At 43.6% G+C, this 23347-nt stretch overlaps 1 protein-coding gene across 1 annotated transcript in view; it reads right to left on the bottom strand.

Annotated features, from left to right (window-relative positions):
• The window catches only part of MCF2 (MCF.2 cell line derived transforming sequence), a 76926-nt gene extending 76271 nt beyond the window's left edge, over nucleotides 1-655 (bottom strand). The window contains exon 1 of the mRNA XM_044235355.1: nucleotides 626-655. Within this exon, the coding sequence (XP_044091290.1) occupies nucleotides 626-650 (25 nt within the window). The 5' untranslated portion in view covers nucleotides 651-655. The remainder of the gene's footprint in view (nucleotides 1-625) is intronic.
• Nucleotides 656-23347: the final 22692 nt, after the last annotated feature.

Genomic DNA, 23347 nt, shown 5'->3' with positions numbered 1-23347 from the left:
ACATATACATATGTATTTTAGAAAAATAAACTTACTTTATCATGTGTAAATGAAAGCCTAATAAAATAACGCAGTATGTGTTCTCAATTAGGCTGACTTGACAGCACTTGTAAGAAACACTTGAATCAGAGCGACGGTGGTGGAGAAAATCTCCAAGAAGGCACCTCAGTTGCCACCTTCCCTCTGAGCCTGCACCCACCTAGGTGAACTCTCCCCGCACCTATCGTGCGGTTCCAAAGGCGTGCCTGAAAGTCGAATGCGTGAGGGCGGGAAGCTGGCTTTCATCACATGAAACACATTTAAAAACCTCTAGCCTCTAAATGTCTATCCGTTGAGCAACTATGCGCACATTGCATTAATGTTTATCAAAATAGTGCTTCTCGGCATGTGACTCTTGATCTCGGGGTCTTCAGGTTGAGCCCCGTGTTGTGTGTAGCGATTACTTAAACAGAAACCTAAAAAAAATAAAACAGTGCCTCTCAAACTCTGTATGTGTGTGCGTATACACACACACACACACGCACGCACGCATGTGTGTGTGGCTACTTATATCATAAAGCCCACACTCATTTTGCTAAGAGGGTCATACATTTATCTGGTCGAAATACATGAAAAGTTCACTTACCAGACAAGAAGGCGATATCTTGCATTAAGAAATGACTGATGTCCTTTGCACAGAGAAGCAGCTCAGTTTCTATGACAAACGAGAAAGGGACAGAGATGGCATGCACGTTAGAGCACAGCTAGAAACAGTCACATGATTTCTCATGATGCTGAAAGGCACCCAGACGCCTTGGTGGGTGCTGGGGGCCGCAGACGCTCTGCTCATCTCTTTCCCCTCCCAACTACACGGCAAGCAAATCGCACTCTTGAAAATATCACTGGGTAAGTAGGACCGGTGTCCATGTTCTCTGAACTTGAACATAGGACATAAACTACTCTCACTCCGCGGAAAGCCAGGGGCAAAGGTCCCACTTCCATAGGACATCCAGATTTATTTGAAGGGTAGACTGTCACATAGAGACGTGGTGGCCGACTGTCTGCTACTTCTGATAATGCCTTTCATTCTACAAAGTTTATGATCAATTACAAAGCACTTCTCAGATCTTTTATCTTATTGGATCCTTAAAATATCCCCGAAGAAGGTATTCTTATCCCATCTTGGAAGTCAGGAGGAGAGTCGGAGAGAGTACAGTGCAGTGGTTAAGCGTGTTGCTTTGGAGCCAGACAGACACAGGTCCAAATCTCAGCCTGTTGCATTTACTGGCCATACAAACATGCCCTTGCCCTATAAACTGGGCACGATAATATCTACCTCACAGGCTCTGTGCCAACTAACTGCAAAAGAATCGGCATACTAGTTGGTGTCCAGTCGACGGTAAGGGACGAACTTGGCGTTGATTATCACGGGCAGAACAACGTCCACGCGCTGCTCGGTAAGTTTTAGTTGCCCCAGATCGCAAGTGCTGATCTGTAATGTTCCATTCTGGTGAACTCTACAGGGGCTGAAAATCAAAGTCTACTACCTGCCTCTGGTCGATGAGCAAGGATAACTTTTTAAAGAAAATGGGTCATTAAACAAGGCTATTTTGGATTGCTGGTTTTAATGCCTGTGGTTCCGCATCTCTTACAGAAGCCGTATTTTCCACCGCTCTCTGACCCAAAGGGCCTTCAGAGGCCTAGCATCAGGTGGTGTCAGGCCGATGGCACATTACCCTCCTTAGTGCTTCTCAAATCATGCCAGATGGGTGCTGCTTACCAGAAATAATCCTGCTCAAGGGCATGAGAAAAACAAGTTCTCCGGGAGTCCACAGTAGACGGAGGAATGGGTTCCTGTTACAGAATGACCCGTCCCTCACCTAAATACTGATTTGAAAGGTAAAAACATTAAGTGACAGGGCGCCTGGGTGGCTCAGTGGGTTAAATAAAAAGTCTCTGCCTTCAGCTCAGGCCAGGATCCCAGGGTCCTGAGATCTGCCCCACATTGGGCTCTCTGTTCAGCAGGGAGCCTGCTTCCTCCTCTCTCTGTCTGCCTGCCTCTCTGCCTACTTGTGATCTCTCTGGGTCAAATAAATAAATAAAATCATAAAAAAAATTAAGTGACATGTTTATTTTCCTAAGACACATGCCATTAAAAATCTGCAACTTGTCAGGACATAAAAATCAATTCCTAAAACTTGTCTTGTAGAGGCGCCTGGGTGGCTCAGTAAGTTAAGCATCTGTCTTCAGCTCTGGTCATGATCCTGGGGTCCTGGGATCGAGCCCCGCATCAGGCTCCCTGCTCAGTGGGGAGTCTGCTTCTCCCTCTTCTCATTGTATTCTCTCTCTCTCTGTGTCAAATAAATAAAATCTTTAAAATAAAATAAAACTGTCTTGTAAATGACAAGAAAGCGTAGACTCCTGACATTTGCGTTCACGTTTCTGGGCCTCCACGTCCACACTGCGGAACAGTTATTTTTTTAAACACTGCAGGTCTCCTCAGCTAAAAGAATGGGTTTGTGGCAGCCACAAACGTGGGTCCCACACGGACACGCTTAGGTGTGGAGACGTGGAGAAGGGGTGAGAACGGGGATAATGCAGAGGTCTAGAAGTCTCTCTGCTCTTAGAGGCCTGCCAAAGTGGCAATGCCCCACGTGTGTGGCATCGCTTCCATGACAAGGCATTAGACATTTAAACATTCCTAAATAATAAGACCGAAACTTCTCCCCTGTACTGATCAGAAGGAAGCTCTCTCGAGATCCAGCAGGGAGTCCTACGTCAGAGGGCCCGTCTGGGGGAGCTCACATCTGCAGCTTGACGCCCCCCCGTTACCACTCAGGCTCGCGCGTGACTACAGAGAGCATGTCCTCCTGCCGTCCAATTCTTTAATCCAGTCATGTAGTAAGAGGCACCAGCACATAAAAATAAAAGGCCAAGGGCTGCAGGTGGAAGGACCTGGGCCTAGAGCCGACTCTGGGACCCTGAGCAAGACGCGCCCCACTGCATGCCTCACTGTCCCCCGTTCCAGAAGTGACTGTGATAATGGCAAATGCTTTCTCGGGCCCCTCACATTCTAGGAGATTCAAGAGCAGGTAACATCCAGAGTTACAAGGAAAACATACTGATGTTTCCAGAGTAAAAGATCTCCCACGACTGTGCCACAAAAGTCACACTTCCATACTAATGAGAAAGGAGGAGATCGTGGCTGAGAGAGGAGAGGTCGCTACTTTAAGGAACGATCGAGTTCTGGACGGGAAGCGGAGGGCACACAGCGGAGGCAGAAGACACAGGGCTACCAGCGAGTAGCCGCAAACACCAGAGATGGTTGCTGAGAAGAGAGAGAGAGAGAAGGGAGTTTGGGGAGAAAGCAGATGCTGACCTTCTGGAATTTCCACACACATTTCCTCCTGAAATTAAAAAAGTGAGAACAAATAGGATCTGTAACGTTCCTCTAGCTGACCCTTTCAACTCTTTTACTCTGGGCATGAGAAATGAACAGCCTAGGTCATGAAAATAGAATCAAGTTCACATTACAGCATGTTCCTAGGGGACCAGGTTCACATTTGACAGGAGGCCCATGCGGAAGTCAAAGGCATATGCGTTCTCACTTCGGACTAGTTGCTCAGCTGAGAAAGAGCTGACTGGGAAGCCAAAAAGAGGGCACAGACTCAACAGTCATCTGACAAACACCCTAACCCCCCCGCCCCCAACGGAGGAGCTCTTCAGCTCTGCGGCAGAACCCCGCACCTGCACGGCCGAGCACGATCAAGTACAAGCTGCAAACCAAAGACAAGGGCTTTGCCGACTCATTCAATCCACACGTACGACTGGGAAGCAAAAGAGACCAGCTCTCACTGCCTTGACCATCAATCACAAACTCATCAGTCTTCTTCTTCTTTTTTTTAAGATTTTATTTATTTATTTGACAGAGAGAGATCACAAGTAGGCAGAGAGTCAGGCAGAGAGAGAGGAGGAAGCAGGCTCCCCGCTGAGCAGAGAGCCCGATGCGGGACTCGATCCCAGGACGCTGGGATCATGACCTGAGCCGAAGGCAGAGGCTTTAACCCACTGAGCCACCCAGGTGCCCCTAATATTTCTTCCTTTAAAATATATATATATATATATTTGTTTTAGAGAGAGAGCGAGCAAGCAAGCACAAGCGGGGGAGGGGCAGAGGGATGGGGAGAGAGAGAATCCCGATCCCATGCGGGGCTCAGTCTCATGACCTCAGTCGAAACCAAGAGTCAGACGCTCCACCAACTGAGCCCCCCAGGCGCGCCGAATACCACTTTTTTTTTTTAAAACTAATACCTCTTTTATAGAAGATAGCTGTGCAGGGGTCCCTGGCCAGCTCAGTCAGCGGAGCTTGCGACTCTTGGTCTCAGGTCGTGACTTTGAGCCCCACGTTGGGTGTAGAGATTACTTAAAAAACAAAAAGGGGTTGGGGCACCTGGGTGGGTTGGTCAGTGAGGTGTCTGACTCTTGGTTCCAGCTTGGGTGCCATTCTCAATGTTGTGAGATCGGGCCCTGCATTGGGCTCACACTCAGCACAGAATCTGCTGGAGATTCATTCTCTGTCTCTGTCTCTGTCTCTCCCCCTCTGTCCCTCCCACTCATGGTCTCAAATAAATTAATGAATTTTTTTAAAGGATTTGTACAGGGGCCCCTGGGTGGCTCAGTGGGTTAAAGCCTCTGCTTTCAGCTCATGATCCGAGGGTCCTGGGATCGAGCCCCACATCAGGCTCTCTGCTCAGTGGGGAGCCTGCTTCCTCCTCTCTCTCTGCCTGCCTCTCTGCCTACTTGTCTATCAAATAAATTTTAAAAAATCTTTGAAAGAAGAAAGAAAAAAGAAAGGATTTGTGCAAATGAGGAAACAAGCTCAGAATTCTAATATGAAGAATTTAAAAGTCCAAAAAGGTGTGGAAATCAAGAGCATATTTTGGATGGATGGTTCACAGAGGAGGAAGGTTTACCCATCCAATTCGTTGACTCATTTTGGTTGTATCACTTGCAGAGATGGAGAACACCTGTCACCTTGATACAAGGTGTCCTTCATAAAGATGGATTTTGTATTCATTCACTTTTTTAAACAAACATTGATTGAGTACCTATTATGTGCTACATACTGTTAAGATTGGATAGATGTTCCGGTTAAGAGTACAGGTTCCTGATCACATACACTTGTGAAATGATGAGTGTTAAGCATACTGCAACCTTCCCAGCACGTACACATACACACGATGCAACTCCTTGGGCTATATGCAGAATGCATACCTATTTGATCGTGTACTCTTTTGGTTTGTTGGTTGGTTGGTTAATTAGGCAGTTGGTTCACTGCTTGGTTGGCTTTTCCTCAGAGAAAGAGTGAGAGAGAGAGGGAGAAGGACAGAAGACAAAGCAACAGCAGCAGAGAGAGAGCTATCCAGACTCCATGTAAAGAAGCGTTTTGTTCTAAAAGTCAGATCTATTTGTAGATGACATGAGCCACGGTAGGTACAGAAAGCAGCTCTTCCCTATCACAAATGGTGCTGGAACAAAACCCAAGGTGCTCTTTGGTAAAGAAGCTGGCGAGGACAATCAAGTGTGTAGTTGGGTTGGAATAAACTATCTTTCATGTCCTCTTTCTCCAAGAGTCTATACCTCCATGATACGAGTATGTATTACCATTCCAAGGAATTCAAATTCTACTGATTTATCAACTCCTGTAGGGAAAATGATAGTTTAGAAAGTTAAGTAGGTGGGGGGGTGGCTGTGGGCACCTGAATGATTCAGTCAATTAAATGTCTGACTCATGATCTCAGCTCAGGTATTGATCTCAGGGTCATGAGTTCAAGTCCTATAATGGGCTCCATCCTGAGCATGGAGCCTACTTTAAAAAAAAAAGAAAGAAAGTTAAGTAAGCTGGTATCTACAAGGATTCTCATTTTTTAAGATTTTGAAATCTTTTTATTTTTATTTTTTTTAATTAAAGAATTTTATTTATTTATTTATTTGACAGACAGAGATCACAAGTAGGCCCCTTGAAATCTTTTAAAAGTAATCTCTCTACCCAGGGAATCTGGTCAGCTCAGTCAGTAGAGCACGTGACTCTTGATCTTGGGGTTGTGAGTTCAAACCTCACATTGGGCATGGTGCCTACTTCAAAAAAAAAAAAGTGATCTCTACACCCAACATGGAGCTTAAACCCACGATCCTGAGAACAAGAGTTGCACACTCCACTGACTGAGCCAGCCGGGTGTCCTGTAAGCATTCTCATTTTTTTTTAAGATTTTATTTATTTATTTGACAGAGAAAGATCACAAGCAGGCAGAGAGGCAGGCAGAGAGAGAGGGGGAAGCAGGCTCCCCATGGAGCACAGAAAGCCCGATGCGGGGCTCGATCCAAGGACCCTGGGATCACGACCTGAGCTGAAGGCAGAGGCTTTAACCCACTGAGCCACCCAGGCGCCCCAAGCATTCTCATTTTATAGAAAGCATTTCCACTCCAGATTCTGGTGTATACGAGCAGTAATTTCAACCCTTGAACTTTACTTCACAGTGGCACTCTCTCATGTACCTCATCCTTTCTCTGGGGTTTCTGTTCACATGCAACAGAAGAAAAGTTCTGAACCACGCTGCACGCACGTGCCATTCTGCCCAGGTACTGAAGAGCTACGGCAGACAAAATGCTTCAGAGGGAAGTAACTCTATATTCTCACATTTTCCTAAAAATCAGGAGCAAAAATAAAACTCAGATTAAAATAAAAGGGAAAAGAGTTCCTGAGTAGCTCAGCTGGTTAAGCATCTGCCTTCGGCTCAGGCCATGATCCCGGGGGTCCTGGGATCGAGCCCCACATCGGGCTCCCTGCTCAGCGGGGCACCTGCTTCTCCCTCTCCCACTCCCCCTCTCCTTGCTTGTGGGTTCTCTCTCATTGTTTCTCTCTCAAATAAGTAAATAAAATCTTTTTTACAAAATTAAATAAAACAGAAGGGAAAGTAACAGAAACGTCCACCAGAGGGATACGGTCTCTTCTACGGCCGTCAATCTGGTGCCATCACCAGCAGGAAAACAGAGAAGAAAGTGGCAGATGTGATTGAAAACGGTTATCATCTGCCGATCCTACTACTTGCCAGGCTCAGCGTAGAGCACTTTGGATGCATTTGCTCTGGTCTCAACGACAAAATCCTCCAAGAGGGATAGTGGAACTCTTACCTTGCAGAAGACCAAACAGGCTTGGAGAAGCTCTCATTCACATTCATTCATTCAAGAAATTCATCCTGAACAACTGCCAGGCACCAAGCATGTTCAGACTCAAGGTAGCATCTAATAGATCTAGAAGAAGCTTTTACAGTGTCATCTATTTGGTTCCCAGATAATCTAAAATCTGCACTCAGAAGAATGTAAGCAATTAGCTCTAATGCAAATGACTAACTAGATACGTCTCTGTGACCTCCCATCTTCTTCCAGGAAGAGTATCATTCCAAACTATATCAAGAATGTTTATAAACAATCTTTTGCAAGGAACTCCATTATTTTTACAGCTTGAAATTCTTAACAATGATGCCTACTTTTAGCAATCATCTCTTTGAAAGTTCCCTATTGCTGATGAGCAGAACTCAGATAAAATTAGGTTTTCAGTCCTAATTCCTGTTGCAAGGCAGATGGAAGTCTACGAGCGTAATTTTTCCCTTTTAGTATGAAAGGCAGATACACTACCCATCTGTAAATAGTAATGACTTAGCACATGCAACAAATTGAAATGCTGTCTTGATTTGTGATATGCTTTAAATAGTGGAATAAACAAAAGGGTAATTCTGAAAACATCACAAAATGAATTCCCGTTACGCCACAATAGAACAAACCATGCCATATTCTGTTCTACAACAGAGGTACAGTATGAGAGACTCACATAATTCTGTGCTAACAAAAGACAACCAAGATTCTCGCTAAATCCTTCTTCTGCTAACAACGTACAGGAGCCTCCGGCCAATCCATGCTAATTCAATTCGCCAAATATCTACTGGATTTCTATTTGTTCTTCTCTGCTGGGTGCTGTGGCCCATCGGGATATAAACAAGAGCTTCTCACCTTGAAAAGCTTAAAAATTAGAAGATAGGACACCAGGTCATAAAAGACAGTGTAAGACAGTGTCTGCTATAAGAGAAACATACAAGAGAGGGTATGGGGGGAGTGAGATTATTACATCTACATTGAACAATGAGAAAAAGGAAAGTGTCATAGATGATGTGACATCTGAGCTGGGCCTTGAAAACTGATTAGGATTCAAACCGCGGACAGGAGACCAAAGGACATTCCAGGTGAAAGAAACAAGGTTCCAATGCAGAAGTAAGTGAAGGGATCAGGGGTTCTATGTAACCTGATAGGATTTGAGTTTAGAGCATGGGCTAGCCTAGCTACAGCTAGAAAGCAAGATTAGGAGCAGAAAGTGGAGCGCAGGCTTCTGAAATGCCTCTGAGCCAGGACCACTGACTTAGCACAAGGATATTTTCCAAGCAGGCAATTCCTGTAACAGCACAGCAGGGTTGCAGCAGCTGGGGGATTTCATAATCAATGAGCTATTCACTTAAAGTACAACCTCAGGCCACAGGAGTCAGGTTGTTTGTAAACCCCTATACAACAAAACATGTGGGAAGAAAAAGGAAAGTCCCTCTTTTGTGTGTTATAAACTCCATAAACTTGACTTGACTACTCTTCTAAAAGACCCATTTTTTCCCACTGGTAACATTTCTGAAATCTTGAGATATCTTGGAAACACCAACACATTTTACTCAGTTTTTCCTTTCCCATCTAAAACCCTATGTTAAGGAGACAAACCATGAGAGACTCTTAAGTCTAGGAAACAAACTGGGGGTTGCTGGGGAGGAGGTGGGGGGTATGGGTACCGGGGTGATGGGCATTAAGGAGGGCACGTGATGTGATGAGCACTGGGTATTCTAGGCAACTGCTGAATCACTGAACACTACATCTGAAACTCATGATGTACTGTAAGTGGGCTAACTGAATTTAAACTTTTTTAAAAACCTATATTGGGGCAACTGGGGAGGCTCAGTGGGTTAAGCCGCTGCTTTCGGCTCAGGTCATGATCTCAGGGTCCTGGGATCGAGCCCTGCATCGGGCTCCCTGATCAACAGGGAGCCTTTTTCCCCCTCTCTCTCTGCCTGCCTCTCTGCTTACTTGTGATCTCTCTCTCTCTCTCTCTGTCAAATAAATAAATCTTTTAAAAAAACTATTTTTAAGTACCTTAGAACAAATCAATTACAAACACAAAAAGGAAAAATAGGAAATTACAAAATAAATTCCCAAGGTCTTTGGGGTTGAGCTATATACACACACATATATGTCATTATACATATGTATACATATGTGTGTGTATATATATGTCACACATATATGTCATTACCTTTCATGACTGTCGTTTTATTTTTTTAATTAGGCTCCATGCCCAATACGGGGCTTGAACTCATGACCCTGAGAGATCAAGAGTCAGATGCTCTACGTACTAGGTCAGCCAGGTGTCCCTACGACCGTTGTCTGAGATGTCATATGGTATAAGACAATGTGGCATGAAAAAAGAAATCAAAATTGTCCATTTAGGGATGCCTAGATGGCTCAGTCGGTTAAGTGTCTGCCTACAGCTCAGGTCACGATCCCACAGTCCTAGGATCCAGTCCCACATTGGGGTCCTTGCTCCCTGGGGAGTCTGCTTCTCCCTCTGCCTGCTGCTCCCCCTGCTTGTAGGTTCTCTCTCTCTCTCTCTCTCTCTCTCTGACAAATAAATAAATAAATAATCTTTAAAAAAAAAAAAAAAAACCCTGTCCATTCAGTATAATGTCAACTGTGTAACTATTTAACAAAATCTGTAAAGAAATATACTCCAATGTTAATAGGGCTTTTCCTCTGGGCCATAAAATTCATTTTGGGGGGCATATTTTCCACATTTCCTTTGCAATGATCAAGTTCACTTCTTACAGACTATTTTTAGGGGCACCTGAGTGGCACTGTCGGTTAACCGTCTGCCTTTGGCTCAGGTCATGATCCCAGAGGAGTCCCAGGATAAGCCCTGCAGGGAGTCCAGTCCCACATCCGTGCATCCCTCGCATCCCCCGCACCCGCCCCACATCCCCGCATCTGGTTCATTGCTCAGCAGGGAGTCCTCCTCTCCCCCTCCTGTTTCTCTCCCTTTCACTTGCGAGCTCTCTCAAATAAATAAAATCTTTTTTAAAAAGTTTTTTTAGAGCAGTTTTAGGTTTCCAGCAAAATTGAAGGGAAAATACAAGATGCCATATCCCCGTTACCCCTACAAACGCATAGATTTGCCCACCGTCAGCATCTCCCACCAGAGTGGTACATGTCGAAATTGAGGAAACTAAGCTGACACATCATTATCAATTGATTTTTGTCGAGGACGAAACAATTCAACAAGGAAAGAACAGTCTTTTCAACAAATGGGGATGGGAAACCAGGATATCCACATTCAAAAGAATGAAGTTGGGGGGGGGATAAAGGTGGACCTCTATCTTATACCATAGATAACAATGAATTCAAAATAGATCAAACACGGAAATGTAAGATCTAAAACAATAAAACTTTTTTTAAAGATTTTATTTATTTGACAGACAGAGATCACAAGTAGGCAGAGAGGTAGGGAGAGAAAGAGAGAGAGAGGAGGAAGCAGGCTCCCTGCTGAGCAGAGCCCAATGCGGGGCTTGATTCCAGGACCCTGGGATCATGACCTGAGCTGAAGGCAGGGGCTTAACCCACTGAGCCACCCAGGCACCCCTAAAACAATAAAACTTTTAAAATATAGAAATAAAAAAAATAAAAATATAGAAATAAATCTTTGGGATGTTGTGTTAGCCAAACCTTTTTTATGGATGCATCAAAAGCACAAGTAAGAAAAGAAAAAATTGTAGAGGTGCCAAGGTGGCTCAGTCGGTTGGGTGTTTGCCTTCACCTCAGGTCATGATCTCAGGATCCTGGAATCAAGCCCCAAATTAGGCTCCCTGCTCAGAGGAAAGTCTGCTGCTCCCTTTCCCTCTGCTGCTTCTCCTGTTTGTGCTCTCTCTCTCTCGCTCGCTCTCTCTCTCAAATAAATAAATAAAATCTTTTTTTAAAAAAAGAAAAATTATTAATTTGACTTTGTCAAAATTTAAACTTTTGTGCTTCAAAGGACACTAAGAAGAAAGTGAAGACAATCCACAGAAAGGTAGAATATGTTTGCAAATCATTTACCTGTTAAGGAATATGTATCTAGAATACATAAAGAATACTGGGGCACCTGGGTGGCTCAGTGGGTTGAGCCTCTGCCTTCGGCTCAGGTTATGATCTCAAGGTCCTGGGATCGAGCCCCGCATGGGGCTCTCTCCTCAGCAGGGAGCCTGCTTCCCCCCTCTTTACTAATCAATAAATAAAAAGGCAAATAACACAATTAGAAATGGGCAAAGGATTTGAATACATATCTCCAAAGAAGACAAAAAAGGGCCAATGAGCACATGCAAAGATGCTCGACATCATTTAGTCATTAGGAACATGCATATCAAGACCGCAAAGAGATACCACTTCACGCTCATAATAAAAGACGGACAAGTGTGAGCAAGTATGTGGACAAATTAGAAGCTTCACACACTGTACATGGGAATATAAAACAGTTTAGCCCCTGTGAAAAATCAGTTGTGTAATTCCTCAAAAACCTACATGGAGACTTACATGACCCCGCCATTTTACATGCAGGTATATGCACCCCCCCCCAAATAAAAACAGGGTGCCTGACTGGCTCAGGGGATAGAGTATGTAACTCTTGATCTCGAGGTTGTGAGTTCGAGCCCCACGCTGGGTGTAGAGAGCACTTAAAAATAAAATCTTAGGGGCGCCTGGGTGGCTCAGAGGGTTAAAGCCTCTGCCTTCGGCTCAGGTCATGATCCCTGGGTCCTGGGATCGAGCCCCACATCGGGCTCAGCAGGGAGCCTGCTTTCTCCTCTCTCTGCCTGTCTCTCTGCCTACTTGTGATCTCTGTCTGTCAAATAAATAAATTCTTTTTTAAAAAAATAAAATAAAATCTTAACAAAAATGAAAACATACATCTACATAAAAACATGACAGGGACGTTAATAGCATTATTCATAATAACCAAAAGGTAGAAACAACACAAAGCCATCAGCTGTAGACGGGATAAACAAAGCGTGGCGTATCCACACAATGGAGTATTACTCGGCAATAAGGTAAGGAAGGACTGACGCAGGCATGGATGGATCCTGAAAATATTTGACTAAGTTAAAGAAGCCACAAATTATACTGTTCCATTTATAGGAGATACCCAGAATAGGCAGAGAGAGAGAGAGAGATTGAGAGTAGATTCATGGTCGCTTAGGGCTAGGGAAATGGGGCCCTTGGGGGCATGACAGCAGAAGGGTACACAGAATTTCTTTTAGGAATGATGAAATGTCCTAAAACTGATTGCAGTGACAGCTACACAGCTGTGAATGTGTTAAAAACACTGAATTTGGGGGCACCTGGGTGGCTCAGTGGGTTAAAGCCTCTGCCTTCAGCTCAGGTCACAATCCCAGGGTCCTGGGATCGAGCCCCGTATTGGGCTCTCTGCTCAGCAGGGAGCCTGCTTCCCCCTCTCTCTGCCTGCCTCCCTGCCTACTTGTGATATCTCTCTCTCTCTCTCTCTCTCTGTCAAATAAATAAAGAAAATCTTAAAAAAACAACACTGAATTTTACACTTCAAATGGGTAAATCGTGCGGTAAGTGAATTATATCTCAATAAAACTTCCAAAAAAGAAATGAGGGGAGGAATCGGTGTTTGTAAGAAAAATGTTCACTGGAGCAGAGGATGCACGTTTTCTACTTCTCCTTCCTAAGGAATTCCATCGTGAGAAACAGAGGTAAGCTTGTCTTTTGGAAATAGGTGTTAAGGGAAAAAAAGGCGACGGTTGTGCATAAAGATAAACCATAGTGACATGGGGGGCTACATATGGCTTTTATCTTAGGTGATGTATATATACAAAATGCTGCTTTTTTCAGAAAATAAGTATTTTTTATTGAGGTAATAGAGCACAGTCCTGAGTACATGCTCCAGGGACAAAGTGTCTGGGTTCCAGTTTCAGCTCGAGCACTTGCAAGTTGTACGACCTTAGACCTGCTAAAACAGGTGTCTCAGTTTCCTTTATTGGTAAAATGACCAAAATGATAGTCCCCGTTTCGTCGGGTGATTGTGATGAGTGAAGCTGTTAATACAAAAAATTGGAACACTGCCCAGTGTATGGCAAGCGCTCGATAAATGTTAAATTGTTAGAGAATAAAGAAAAAAACAAGTGTAATGTTAAAGGCTGAGTGTACAAGGGAGCATTCAGGAAGCGGCAGCAACCACTGGGTTGGCAGTGCGGTCCTGCAGAGATTTAAACCCTCCCCTTCCCCAGTCACAAGTGCGCCAGGGGCCAGAATACCACTTCCACCTTTTAGTTCATGTGCAAGTAGGGGAGTATGTACCTCGTGTTTCTGGTCTGTATCTCAGGTCTTGTATATAAGGAAAACTCAGAAGATCTCATATTTGAACATAAGACTTGAACTTCCAGGGCGCCTGGGTGGCTCCGTTGGCCAAGCACCTGACTTTGGCTCAGGTCATGATCTCAGGTTGGAGGTAGGGGGTGAGGCAGGCCTCCCCAGGTCAGGCCCCATGCTCAGCAGGGAGCCTGCTTCTCCCTCTCCCTCTGCCCTCACCCACTACCCATACTCTCGCCCTTGCCCTCTCTTCTCTCAAATAAAGAAATAAAAATCTTTCAAAAAATAATAAAAGACTTGAGCTTTTCAAGTCTAAAAAACACAGAGAAGCTTCCCTTATTGGTTACATGGGGGAAAATCCTGAAAAACCTTCCTGTTACAGAACACGAAAGCATGGTGGGAAAAATAAGTTAAATTTCCTTTCAAATGCATGGCTAAACTGGCAGGAAGACAAGGAAACCCTCAGAGGCTAAAACCATTTGGAGGGCGCATATCCTGAGTGCAAAGCCGACTGAGAAAGGCAGCTGCCCTCTGGCATGGGCCAGTTCCCAGGTGACTTAGAACTTGGTTTGAATGGTCATGCGCTTGATTCAAAGCCCACAGCACTGGGAATCAGATCAGAGAAAATATAAGAGAATATCTGTACCACCTGTGGATAGAACCTCTTACATAAACAGAATACAAGCAGTACAAAGCATAAAAGGCTGATAATTTAGGCTACATGAAATTCCAAAATTTTCTTTCATCAAAAGACATCATAAAGAAAATGATGAGAGAAGCCATAAATCGTGCAGATATCTGCAATGCGTACAGTGACAAACACACAGAATCAAGGATATATGAGAGATTATAAGTCAATCAGAAAAGACAAATCACGCCATAGAAAAGCGAAAAACACCACAAACAGGCATCGCACAAAGAAGAAACATTTAAAAAGATCCCTGATTGCCTTTGTAATGTGTGAAATGCAAATCTCAAGGACAATAAGATAAGCTTTTATACCAACCACTTAGGCAACAATTTTTGTAAAAACCAACATTAGCAAGCACCGAAATGTGCAACAACATAATCACAGATCTGTTTTGGTTTTGGCCTTGGCTCTTAACCACAGATTTCTTTTTCCATGAAGCATCCATTTTGAAAGACCACATTAAAAATTGGTCTGGTGATGACAGTAAGAGAACACGTCAGGTAGAATTTTTACACTGATAGAGCTGAAGGGTAAAGACGATGACTTGACCCCGTCTAAGATGGGAAAAAAAAAAATCCGTTCAATGTGGCAACAAAGACCAAAGGAACTCTGAGGTTTGCTTTTTAAAGACATGTAGTATGTCAAATCACACACTGGGAAATGTTGCCTGGGTACCTACTATGCGTTCAAGGTCATTCAAGGTCGTCTTAGCACTTGTTTACAAAGCCCATAATAATGAATAGGTTCCAATTCCTGGAAGAAGGTCCACAGATCTGGCTGTCTTCAGATGCTCGACCTTTTAATTGCCCTTTGAAGGAAGGCACCTTGGGATGATTCTACCCCCAGTAGCATGAAGTGAAATTCTAGGGGAAGATGGGAAACGGAAGGAAGAAATGAAAGGAGAAAGGAAGGAGGAGGAACACAAAACAGGGATCCACACTGAACACGGCAGGTGTCTTCACTTGCTATCAGCCATCCTATTCGCTCACGCATTTCTTCTTTCAACAAAACTGTCAGACTCCCAGCTTTGTGCCAGGCTCTGTCCGGGGCCGGGGACACAGAAACCAGTTAAAACACTGGCCTGGATCCCACAGGACTCTGCACCGAAGAGCGGGAGGCAGTGACAGCCCAGAATGCGGAGTCATATGGCACGGAGCCCAGGATGCTGGGGGCACATGGAGAAAGCACACCTGGCACTAAACCCATAAAAGAGATCACAAGTCAAAAAGGAATAATAAGACAAAAGCAAAAACAGAAACAAATGGTTTGATGCCCTAACCTCTCCTGAGTATCTCCTGGGGCTCAGTTTCAGCCTGTGAGTTTCGGGCCATGCCTCTCCACGCCATTCTGAGGTCACTGGACCCAGCCCTGCTTCCAAAGATCAGATGGACTTGGGGGTCCTGCACATGAAGGCAACGATTCACCTCTGCAACTTCTGCAAACACTGATGTTTATGTGTGCAGGCACACGCACGTAGTACACGAATGGCACCATTTCCAGCGTGGCAGTTAAAATGGCTGGGTTTGGGGCGCCTGGGTGGCTCAGTGGGTTGGGCCACTGCCTTCGGCTCAGGTCATGATCTCAGAGTCCTGGGATCGAGTCCCGCATCGGGCTCTCTGCTCTGCTCAGCAGGGAGCCTGCTTCCTCCTCTCTCTGTGCCTGCCTCTCTGCCTGCTTGTCATCTCTCTCTGTCAAATAAATAAATAAAATCTAAAAAAAAAATGGCTGGGTTTGAAAGGGCCCTCCTGCATCTTTCAGATCACTTGCAAAGTCAGACTGCAGCACGAAGGAGCTCACAGGGATAGCAAAAGGTAAAAACTGCTGGGGGGAGCCTCTTCTTACTTTTCCAGCGCAAAAGCTCTTTCATGACTTGATCGTGTATCGTAAAATTTACAGCCCCTTTAGTCAACTGCACCCAAATAATTAATGAAATAAAACAAATTTACAGTCCCCCTCAAATTGACATAAGCACTTTTAAAACTGTATCAGCATCATCTTCAAAACTATATGATTGTTAGGAAAATCAACGTCTTTGAGGGGCGCCTGGCTGGCTCCATCAGAAGAGCATGAGTCCTGATCTTGGGGTTGTGAGTCTGAGCCCCATGTTGGGTGTAGAGATTACTTAGAAATAAAATCCTTGGGGCGCCTGGGTGGCGCAGTGGGTTGGGCCTCTGCCTTTGGCTCCGGTCATGGTCTCAGGGTCCGGGGATGGAGTCCCGCATTGAGCTCTCTGTTCAGTGGGGAGCCTGCTTCCGCCCGCACTCTGCCTGCCTCTCTGCCTACTTGTGATCTCTGTCTGTCAAATAAATAAATAAAATCTTTAAAAAATAAAGTAAAATAAAATCCTTGAAAATAAGTATCTTTGAGAATGAGCTCCCTTGGGTACTTCTGAAGGCACAGTTTAAAAAAAAAACAAAAACAAAAACAAAAACCTCCTCATCACACAATTTTAAATGTTCCAATTTATTCCTTAACCAAAGAAATTTGGGGGAAATGCATGTAAACCAAAGGGGCATCATCCTAGTCATCCAAACCATCCTGATTCACTACCCATAGTACAAATGAGCAGGGACATGTTAGAACATGAGCTTAAAGATAAAATTTTACTACCCAACCCCTACAGCCACAGCTGCCACTAGATAATTCAGAACATACTAGCTTAGCAATAGGTAAATATTAACATTATCCTCTTTTTACATTTTTATTATAATTTTAGGCCTTTCGAGAGGAGTTATTTAAAGCACAAGCTATTAAAAGTAGACGAGATGACCCACTAATGTCAGAACTTGCAATATCTGTGTAGACATAGGACTAGAGGCCAGATCTCCTATGCCGTGGCTATTCCTCTCTTCTTGGGTTCAGAGAATCTCATTTTGAAATACATAGCATCTGCAACCGTAAATCCAATTAAAACGACTTACTTCAGCTCATAAGGCATGCAGAAGAACACACATCTGTTCGTGGTCCCTGGAACGTATTAACTAAGGAAGCAAACCTGACCCTCTTTTGTAAACTGTCAAGTGCAAAATGGCAAATAAAGACCCGGCTGGCTGCTGCCTTTTGCTGGGATGAATCACATGGTTCAGCTGCAGTTGCAAACTCAAAGATGTCCCTCGGATGCACATATTACTTTCAAGTGTCATCAAAGTGCCTAAGGATATCTAATCACACCATTTCAGTTTAAACGGAGGGAAGATCATTTAAAATCATTCTGTATGGTTTTTCTTATGAGACCGTATATTGAACAGCAGAACAGCTAATGCTTCAACTTAACTAACAGTGGCACAATGGTGCAAATGAAGGCTCAAAGAAGAAAAAAACCACGATGTCCACCGCCCCGCCCCCCGCCCCGATCGTGAAGGTGACTGGGGGGCTGAGCGCCACAGCAGATGCTGACCCAGCCAAAGTATATTTGAAAAGGCAACTCAACCACAACCAGACCAGACTTTCTGGCCACAGAGTTATTTAAAATTAATATTCTAGTAGCATCTACAAGCTTCCTATTTGGCCCAGAAGCTTTACAAAGAGAGCCATTAGCAACTTACTAAAAATGAAGTCAGTATATAATTATATATAATACATATGAAATACATATATAACGTAGACACATTTGCATGCACATATAAAAAAAATCTATATAACTTGATTTTAAAACTTGATTGCCAGTGAAGAAAATGTTGTCAGTGAACTCTTGGAGGGGGTGGGTGGGAAGTGATAAGTTCGGATTTCTTATGAAGTAAGACATAATTTGAACATCAATAAATGAATAATGGTGACACTGAAATTAGATTTTTTTTTAAGATTTTATTTATTTATTTGACAGAGAGAGAAACAGAGAGAGTGGGAATGCAAGCAGGGGGAGCGGGAGAAGGAGAAGCCGGCTTCCCGCTGAGCAGGGAGCCCGATGTGGGGCTCGATCTCAGAACCCCGGGATCACCACGTGAACCAAAGGCAGACCCTTAACCCACTGAACCACCCAGGTGCCCCCTGAAATCATATTTTAAAGCAACTGGTTCTTTACATCCATAAATATATATCGGACAAATGAGGATCAATTTCTTTCTTTTTATTAAAGATTTTTATTTATTTATTTGACAGAGATCACAAGTAGGCAGAGAGGCAGGCAGAGAGAGGGGGAAGCAGGCTCCTCGCTGAGCAGAGAGCCTGATGCGGGGCTCGATCCCAGCACCCTGGGATCATGACCTGAGCCTAAGGCAGAGGCTTTAACCCAATGGGCTACCGAGGCACCCCGAGGATCAATTTCTTAAATAATGTCTCTGCTAGAATCTCCTGTTTAAAAAAAATAAATAGGAAAAAATCTCCCGTTAATATTAATTATTTTCCTAAGTAGCTAGAGGTGGTCTCCATGTAAAATTGGGCCAGTCTACCAAGAACATACAGAAAGATTAAATAAATTGTATGTACTTATTCAGACACAAGCAGTGTGAATAACTGTGTAAAGAATGCTTCATTCTCAAACACAACAGCTTCTCCATGGGTTTATTGCAACTGTGAGTTCACTAAGACAAAACTGGACAAACGCTTCCTTTGTGCTAAAAAGACGCAGTAGCCTCTTTGTGCTCTACAGAAGGAAAACATGTAAATAACCCAACAGGCTGATTTCACATATATCATTTCCTGTACTCTTGCATCAAAAGTTTCAGAATGAAATCATTTAAAAATAAACACACTAAAAAAAATAAAATAAAAATAAACACACTGACATGTAAGTCATGTATCAGCAGACAGGATATGATCCCAGTTTGCTAAAATACCTAGATACATGCGGGTTTTTCAGTTGTTATTCTCACCAGTTAGAAATAAGCTCCTCGAAGGCAGGGATTTTTGTCTGTTGTTGATTGAAATATCCCAACAGTGTCTAGCCCATACAAAGTGATCAATAAATATTTATTGAATTGATAAGTCTGTGTCCATAGAAAATTTCCGAACCCGAACTGTTAGTAGTGCTTTCCTCCAGAGAGTGGGACTGGGCTGCCCACGACGGTAACTCACTTATCAGTTTACGGGCATATGTTGTTTAGATGTTTTACAAAGATCATAGATAAATAATTTAAACAGGGGCACCTGGCTGGCCCAGTTGGTGGAGCATGCGACTTTTAATTTCGGGGCCATGAGCTCAAACCCCCACGCTGGGTATAGAAATTACTTACAAAAAATAGAACCTGGAAAAAGAATTTTTTAATTAAAAATAAACACAGAAAAAAATGGAAAAATAAAAGATACTTCCTTTCCAAAGGCAAACAAACAAAAAAACACACCATCCACAGGAAAGGAGTACGGAAGGCACTTGGCAAGGAGAAGAGCGCTAGAGAGGAAAGCGAGAAGAGAAAGGGATAAAGGGCCAAAAAGTACCTGAGGAAAATGAGGTGCGGCAGGCGGGAAGGGCCAGGGGGCTCACCTCTACCCAAGAGCTTGCTGCCCCCACCAGGCTGCTGGGCCTTGCCTGGCCTAGGTCTCCAGAGGGTGTTTATCTCTGAGCAAGGCTATGGAGCTTTCCCGTCCTCTAACTCCCTCCCTCCTTCAGATTAAAAACCACCCAGTGGAGACAGTGGATATTCCAAAAACAAAGGCAGGAGCTGCCACTGTCTTGGGGACCCGCCTACCAATCACAGCCGCATGAATGCATTATTCGTAGTTCGAGGAGGGAGATTTTGAGATTTTTGAGATTTTGAGAGGGACTGAATCATTCCAGAGGAAGCACTACACTTACTCTAAGTACAAACAGGGATAAATCAATGTTTTTCCTTCTTCAAACAACAAGCAGAACTGGCCTACACTTACCTGTCCAGGCACCACACTCTATTTTCCTAAAAGACATCTCCGGCCACAGGGATGGGGATCAGACAAATGGGCTTGTCCAGCCCGGAAAGGTCTTTACAGATTCCTAGTCAATGTGGGATCAAAATGTGTGCCTCTCTTTTGCCCCGATATTGTCCCGTCCTGGTCCCACACAGACTCGGGTGTCAAATGCGAACCAAAAACACTAAGACAACTGAGTTAGTGATTATAGTGCATGATTTTTGTCTTCATTTGTGCTTTTGTTTTTCCTTGGAAAACCTCTCATGGATATTTACACGTTTGCCTCTCAAGCTTTCTGCAAGGTCTCCAGAATAAGTCTCCTAATAGGAATGAGTTAATATATCTCAATCTGTCTACACTCATGAAACACTATGGATGAATAACCATCCCGAATGAGCAATGAGGGGCCAGAATGCATCACAGTAAATAATCCCCAAATACCGTAAATGTGAATTCTCCATATTTAGGAAGACCTCAATTTGTACAACTATAAAAGTGAAGATCAGACACTCCCTAAATTCATCTACGAATTCAGTGCGACTCCTGGCAAAATCCCAGCCAGTTTTTTTTTTTTTTTTTTTTGACAGACAGAGATCACAAGTAGGCAGAAAGGCAGGCAGAGAAAGAGGAAGGGAAGCGGGCTCCCCGCTGAGCATGCAGGCTCAATCCCAGGACCCTGGGATCATGACCTGAGAAGAAGGCAGAGGCTTTAACCCACTGAGCCACCCAGGTGCTCCCCAGCCAGTTTTTAATGCAGAAAATCCTAAAATAATCCTAAAATTCACATGGAGACGCAAGGCTTCCAGAATGATGACGACAATCTTGAAAAATTCACACTGTCAGATTTCACATCTTCGCACACAGCTACAGTAATCAAGAGAGCGATAGCAATATAATGATGGACTTAGGGACAGATCAGTGGAATCGAATTGAGAGTCCAGAAATAAACCCTTATATTATGGTCAGTTGATTTAAAGCCGGGGTACTAAGACATTTCGGTGGGAAAGAATATTCTTTCAACAAACGGTGTTTGGGACACCTGGATACAAGGACATGCAAAAGAAGAAACCCATAACTCACATAATGCACAAAAATCAACTCAAAATGGGTCAGACCTAAATGCAAGAAAACTATAAAACCCCGATGAAAATGCAGGTGTGATTTTGTGACCTTGGATCAGGCCAGTGTTTCTTACATAGGACACCAAATGCTCAGGAGACAGGAGTAAAAAATAAGCCAACAAGTACATAAAAAGATGCTCAACAGTAACAAATCGTCTGGGAAATGCGAACCAAAATCACAGTGAGCTGTCTGTCCCCTCCTGCCAGGCAGGACTGCTAGCACCAGAAAGAGGAGAAGGAAGGAATGTTGGGGACGATGCAGAGAAAAGGGAGACTTTGCGCCCTGTTTGGTGGGAATGGAAACTGCCATGGCCATGACGGAAAACAGAATGGAGGTTCCTCAACAAATTAAAAATAGAACTACCATAATACCCAGCAATTCTGCTTCTGGGGGTCTACCTCCGAGCAAAACAAAACACTAACTCCAAAAGAGATCTGCGCAATGAACACTGCACGTTCAGATATCAAAAAGATAGCTGTTCAGGACAACAGCCAAGATTCGGAAGCCACTTAAGTGTCCATCCACAAAGGAATGGATAAAGACAACGTGGGGTGTGTGTGTGTGTGTGTGTGTGTGTGTAAAATGAAATAAATTCAGCCATAAAAAGGAAATACTGTCATTTGTGAAAACATGGGTGGACCTTCAGGCTGTTAGGATGATCTCACTTTTATGCAGAATCTTTAAAAAAAAAAAAAAAGCCAGCTCACACAGCACAGATTGGTGGTTGTCAGAGGCTTGGGTGGGGGAGGGGTCAAAATCTACAAATTTCCAGTTACAAAATAAACAAGTCATGGGGATCTAATATATAGCATTAATTAATAATACTGTATTGCATATTTGAGAGTTGCTAAGAGAGCACATTTTAAAAGAACTCATCATAAGAATAAGATTTTGTAAATTATGTGTGGTGACTGATGTTAACTAAAGCGATCGTGATCATTCTGCTATATATACAAACATCCAATGTTATAGACCTGAAATGAATAATGTTATATGTCAACTGTATCTCAATAAAAAAAAAATTGAGGACAGAGACTCAAAACAAAGAAAGGAAAAAAGAGGGTGAAATTTGCCTTCAAAGTTTAAAATGTTTTTGTGCTTCAAATGACACCATCAAGAAAATGAAAATATAGCCCACAAAATAGAAAATATTTACAAATCAGATATTTGGTAAGGATTTTGTATAAGGACTACAGAAAGAACTCATAGCTAAACAGAAAAAAAAAAAAAGGAATAGCCCAATTTTAAAAAGGGCAAAGAATCCCGCATAGACATTTCTCCAAAGAAGACATACAAATGGCTAATAAGCACATGAAAAGATGCTCAACTTCACTAGTTGTCAGGGAAATGCAAATCCAAACCACAATGAAAAACCACTTCACACCCACAGGGATGGCTGGAATCAAAAAGACAAGATTAACAAGTCCTGGGAAGAAGAAATTGGAACCCTCAAGCAGGGGTGGCTGGAATGTAAAACGTTACAGCCGCTTGGGAAAAGTCTAGGAACTCCTCAAGAGATTAAACACACACCCACTCTATGACCTAGAAATTCCACTCCTAGATATATGCTGAAGAGAAATGAAAACATATGTCCACACAAAATCTTGTTTAAGAATGTTCACAACAATGTTATTCATAACAGCCAAAAAGGTGGAAACTCAGGGCGCCTGATGGCTCAGTCCATGAAGCAGGTGCCTTCCGCTTGGGTCATGATCCCGGGCTCCTAGGACCGAGTCCCTGTGTCTGGGGCTCCCTGCTCAGTGGGGAGTCTGCTTCTCCCTCTCCCTCTGACACTTGCCCTGCTTGAGTTCCTGTCAAATAAATAAAATCTTTTAAAAATGTGGAAACTCAAATGGCCATCAGCTGAAGAAACAGATCATTAAAATATGGTGTATCTCCATACAATGCGGTAATATTCAGCCACGTAAGAGAATGAAATGCCAACCCGTACTACACCATGAATGAACCTTTAAGCGTTATGCTAAGAGAAAGAAGCCAGCAACAAGAGATCACCTATCTTCCGAGTCTGTTTCTCTGGAGTGTCCAGGACAGACTAGTCTGGAGAGGTAGAAAGCGCTGTGTGACATTTGGCCACCAGGGGCTGGTGGGAAGAGCTGTGGGGAGGAAACCGGGAGTGCCAGGTTTCTTTCTGGGGTCCCAGGAATGTTCTAAACTTCTAGTAATAACTGGAAACGTCTGTAATTACACTAAAAACCACTGGAATGTATACTT

The sequence above is a fragment of the Neovison vison genome, chromosome X (genome assembly GCF_020171115.1).
Source record: "Neovison vison isolate M4711 chromosome X, ASM_NN_V1, whole genome shotgun sequence".
Taxonomy (NCBI): Eukaryota; Metazoa; Chordata; class Mammalia; order Carnivora; family Mustelidae; genus Neogale; species Neogale vison.
This window is presented reverse-complemented; position numbering and strand designations above follow the sequence as displayed.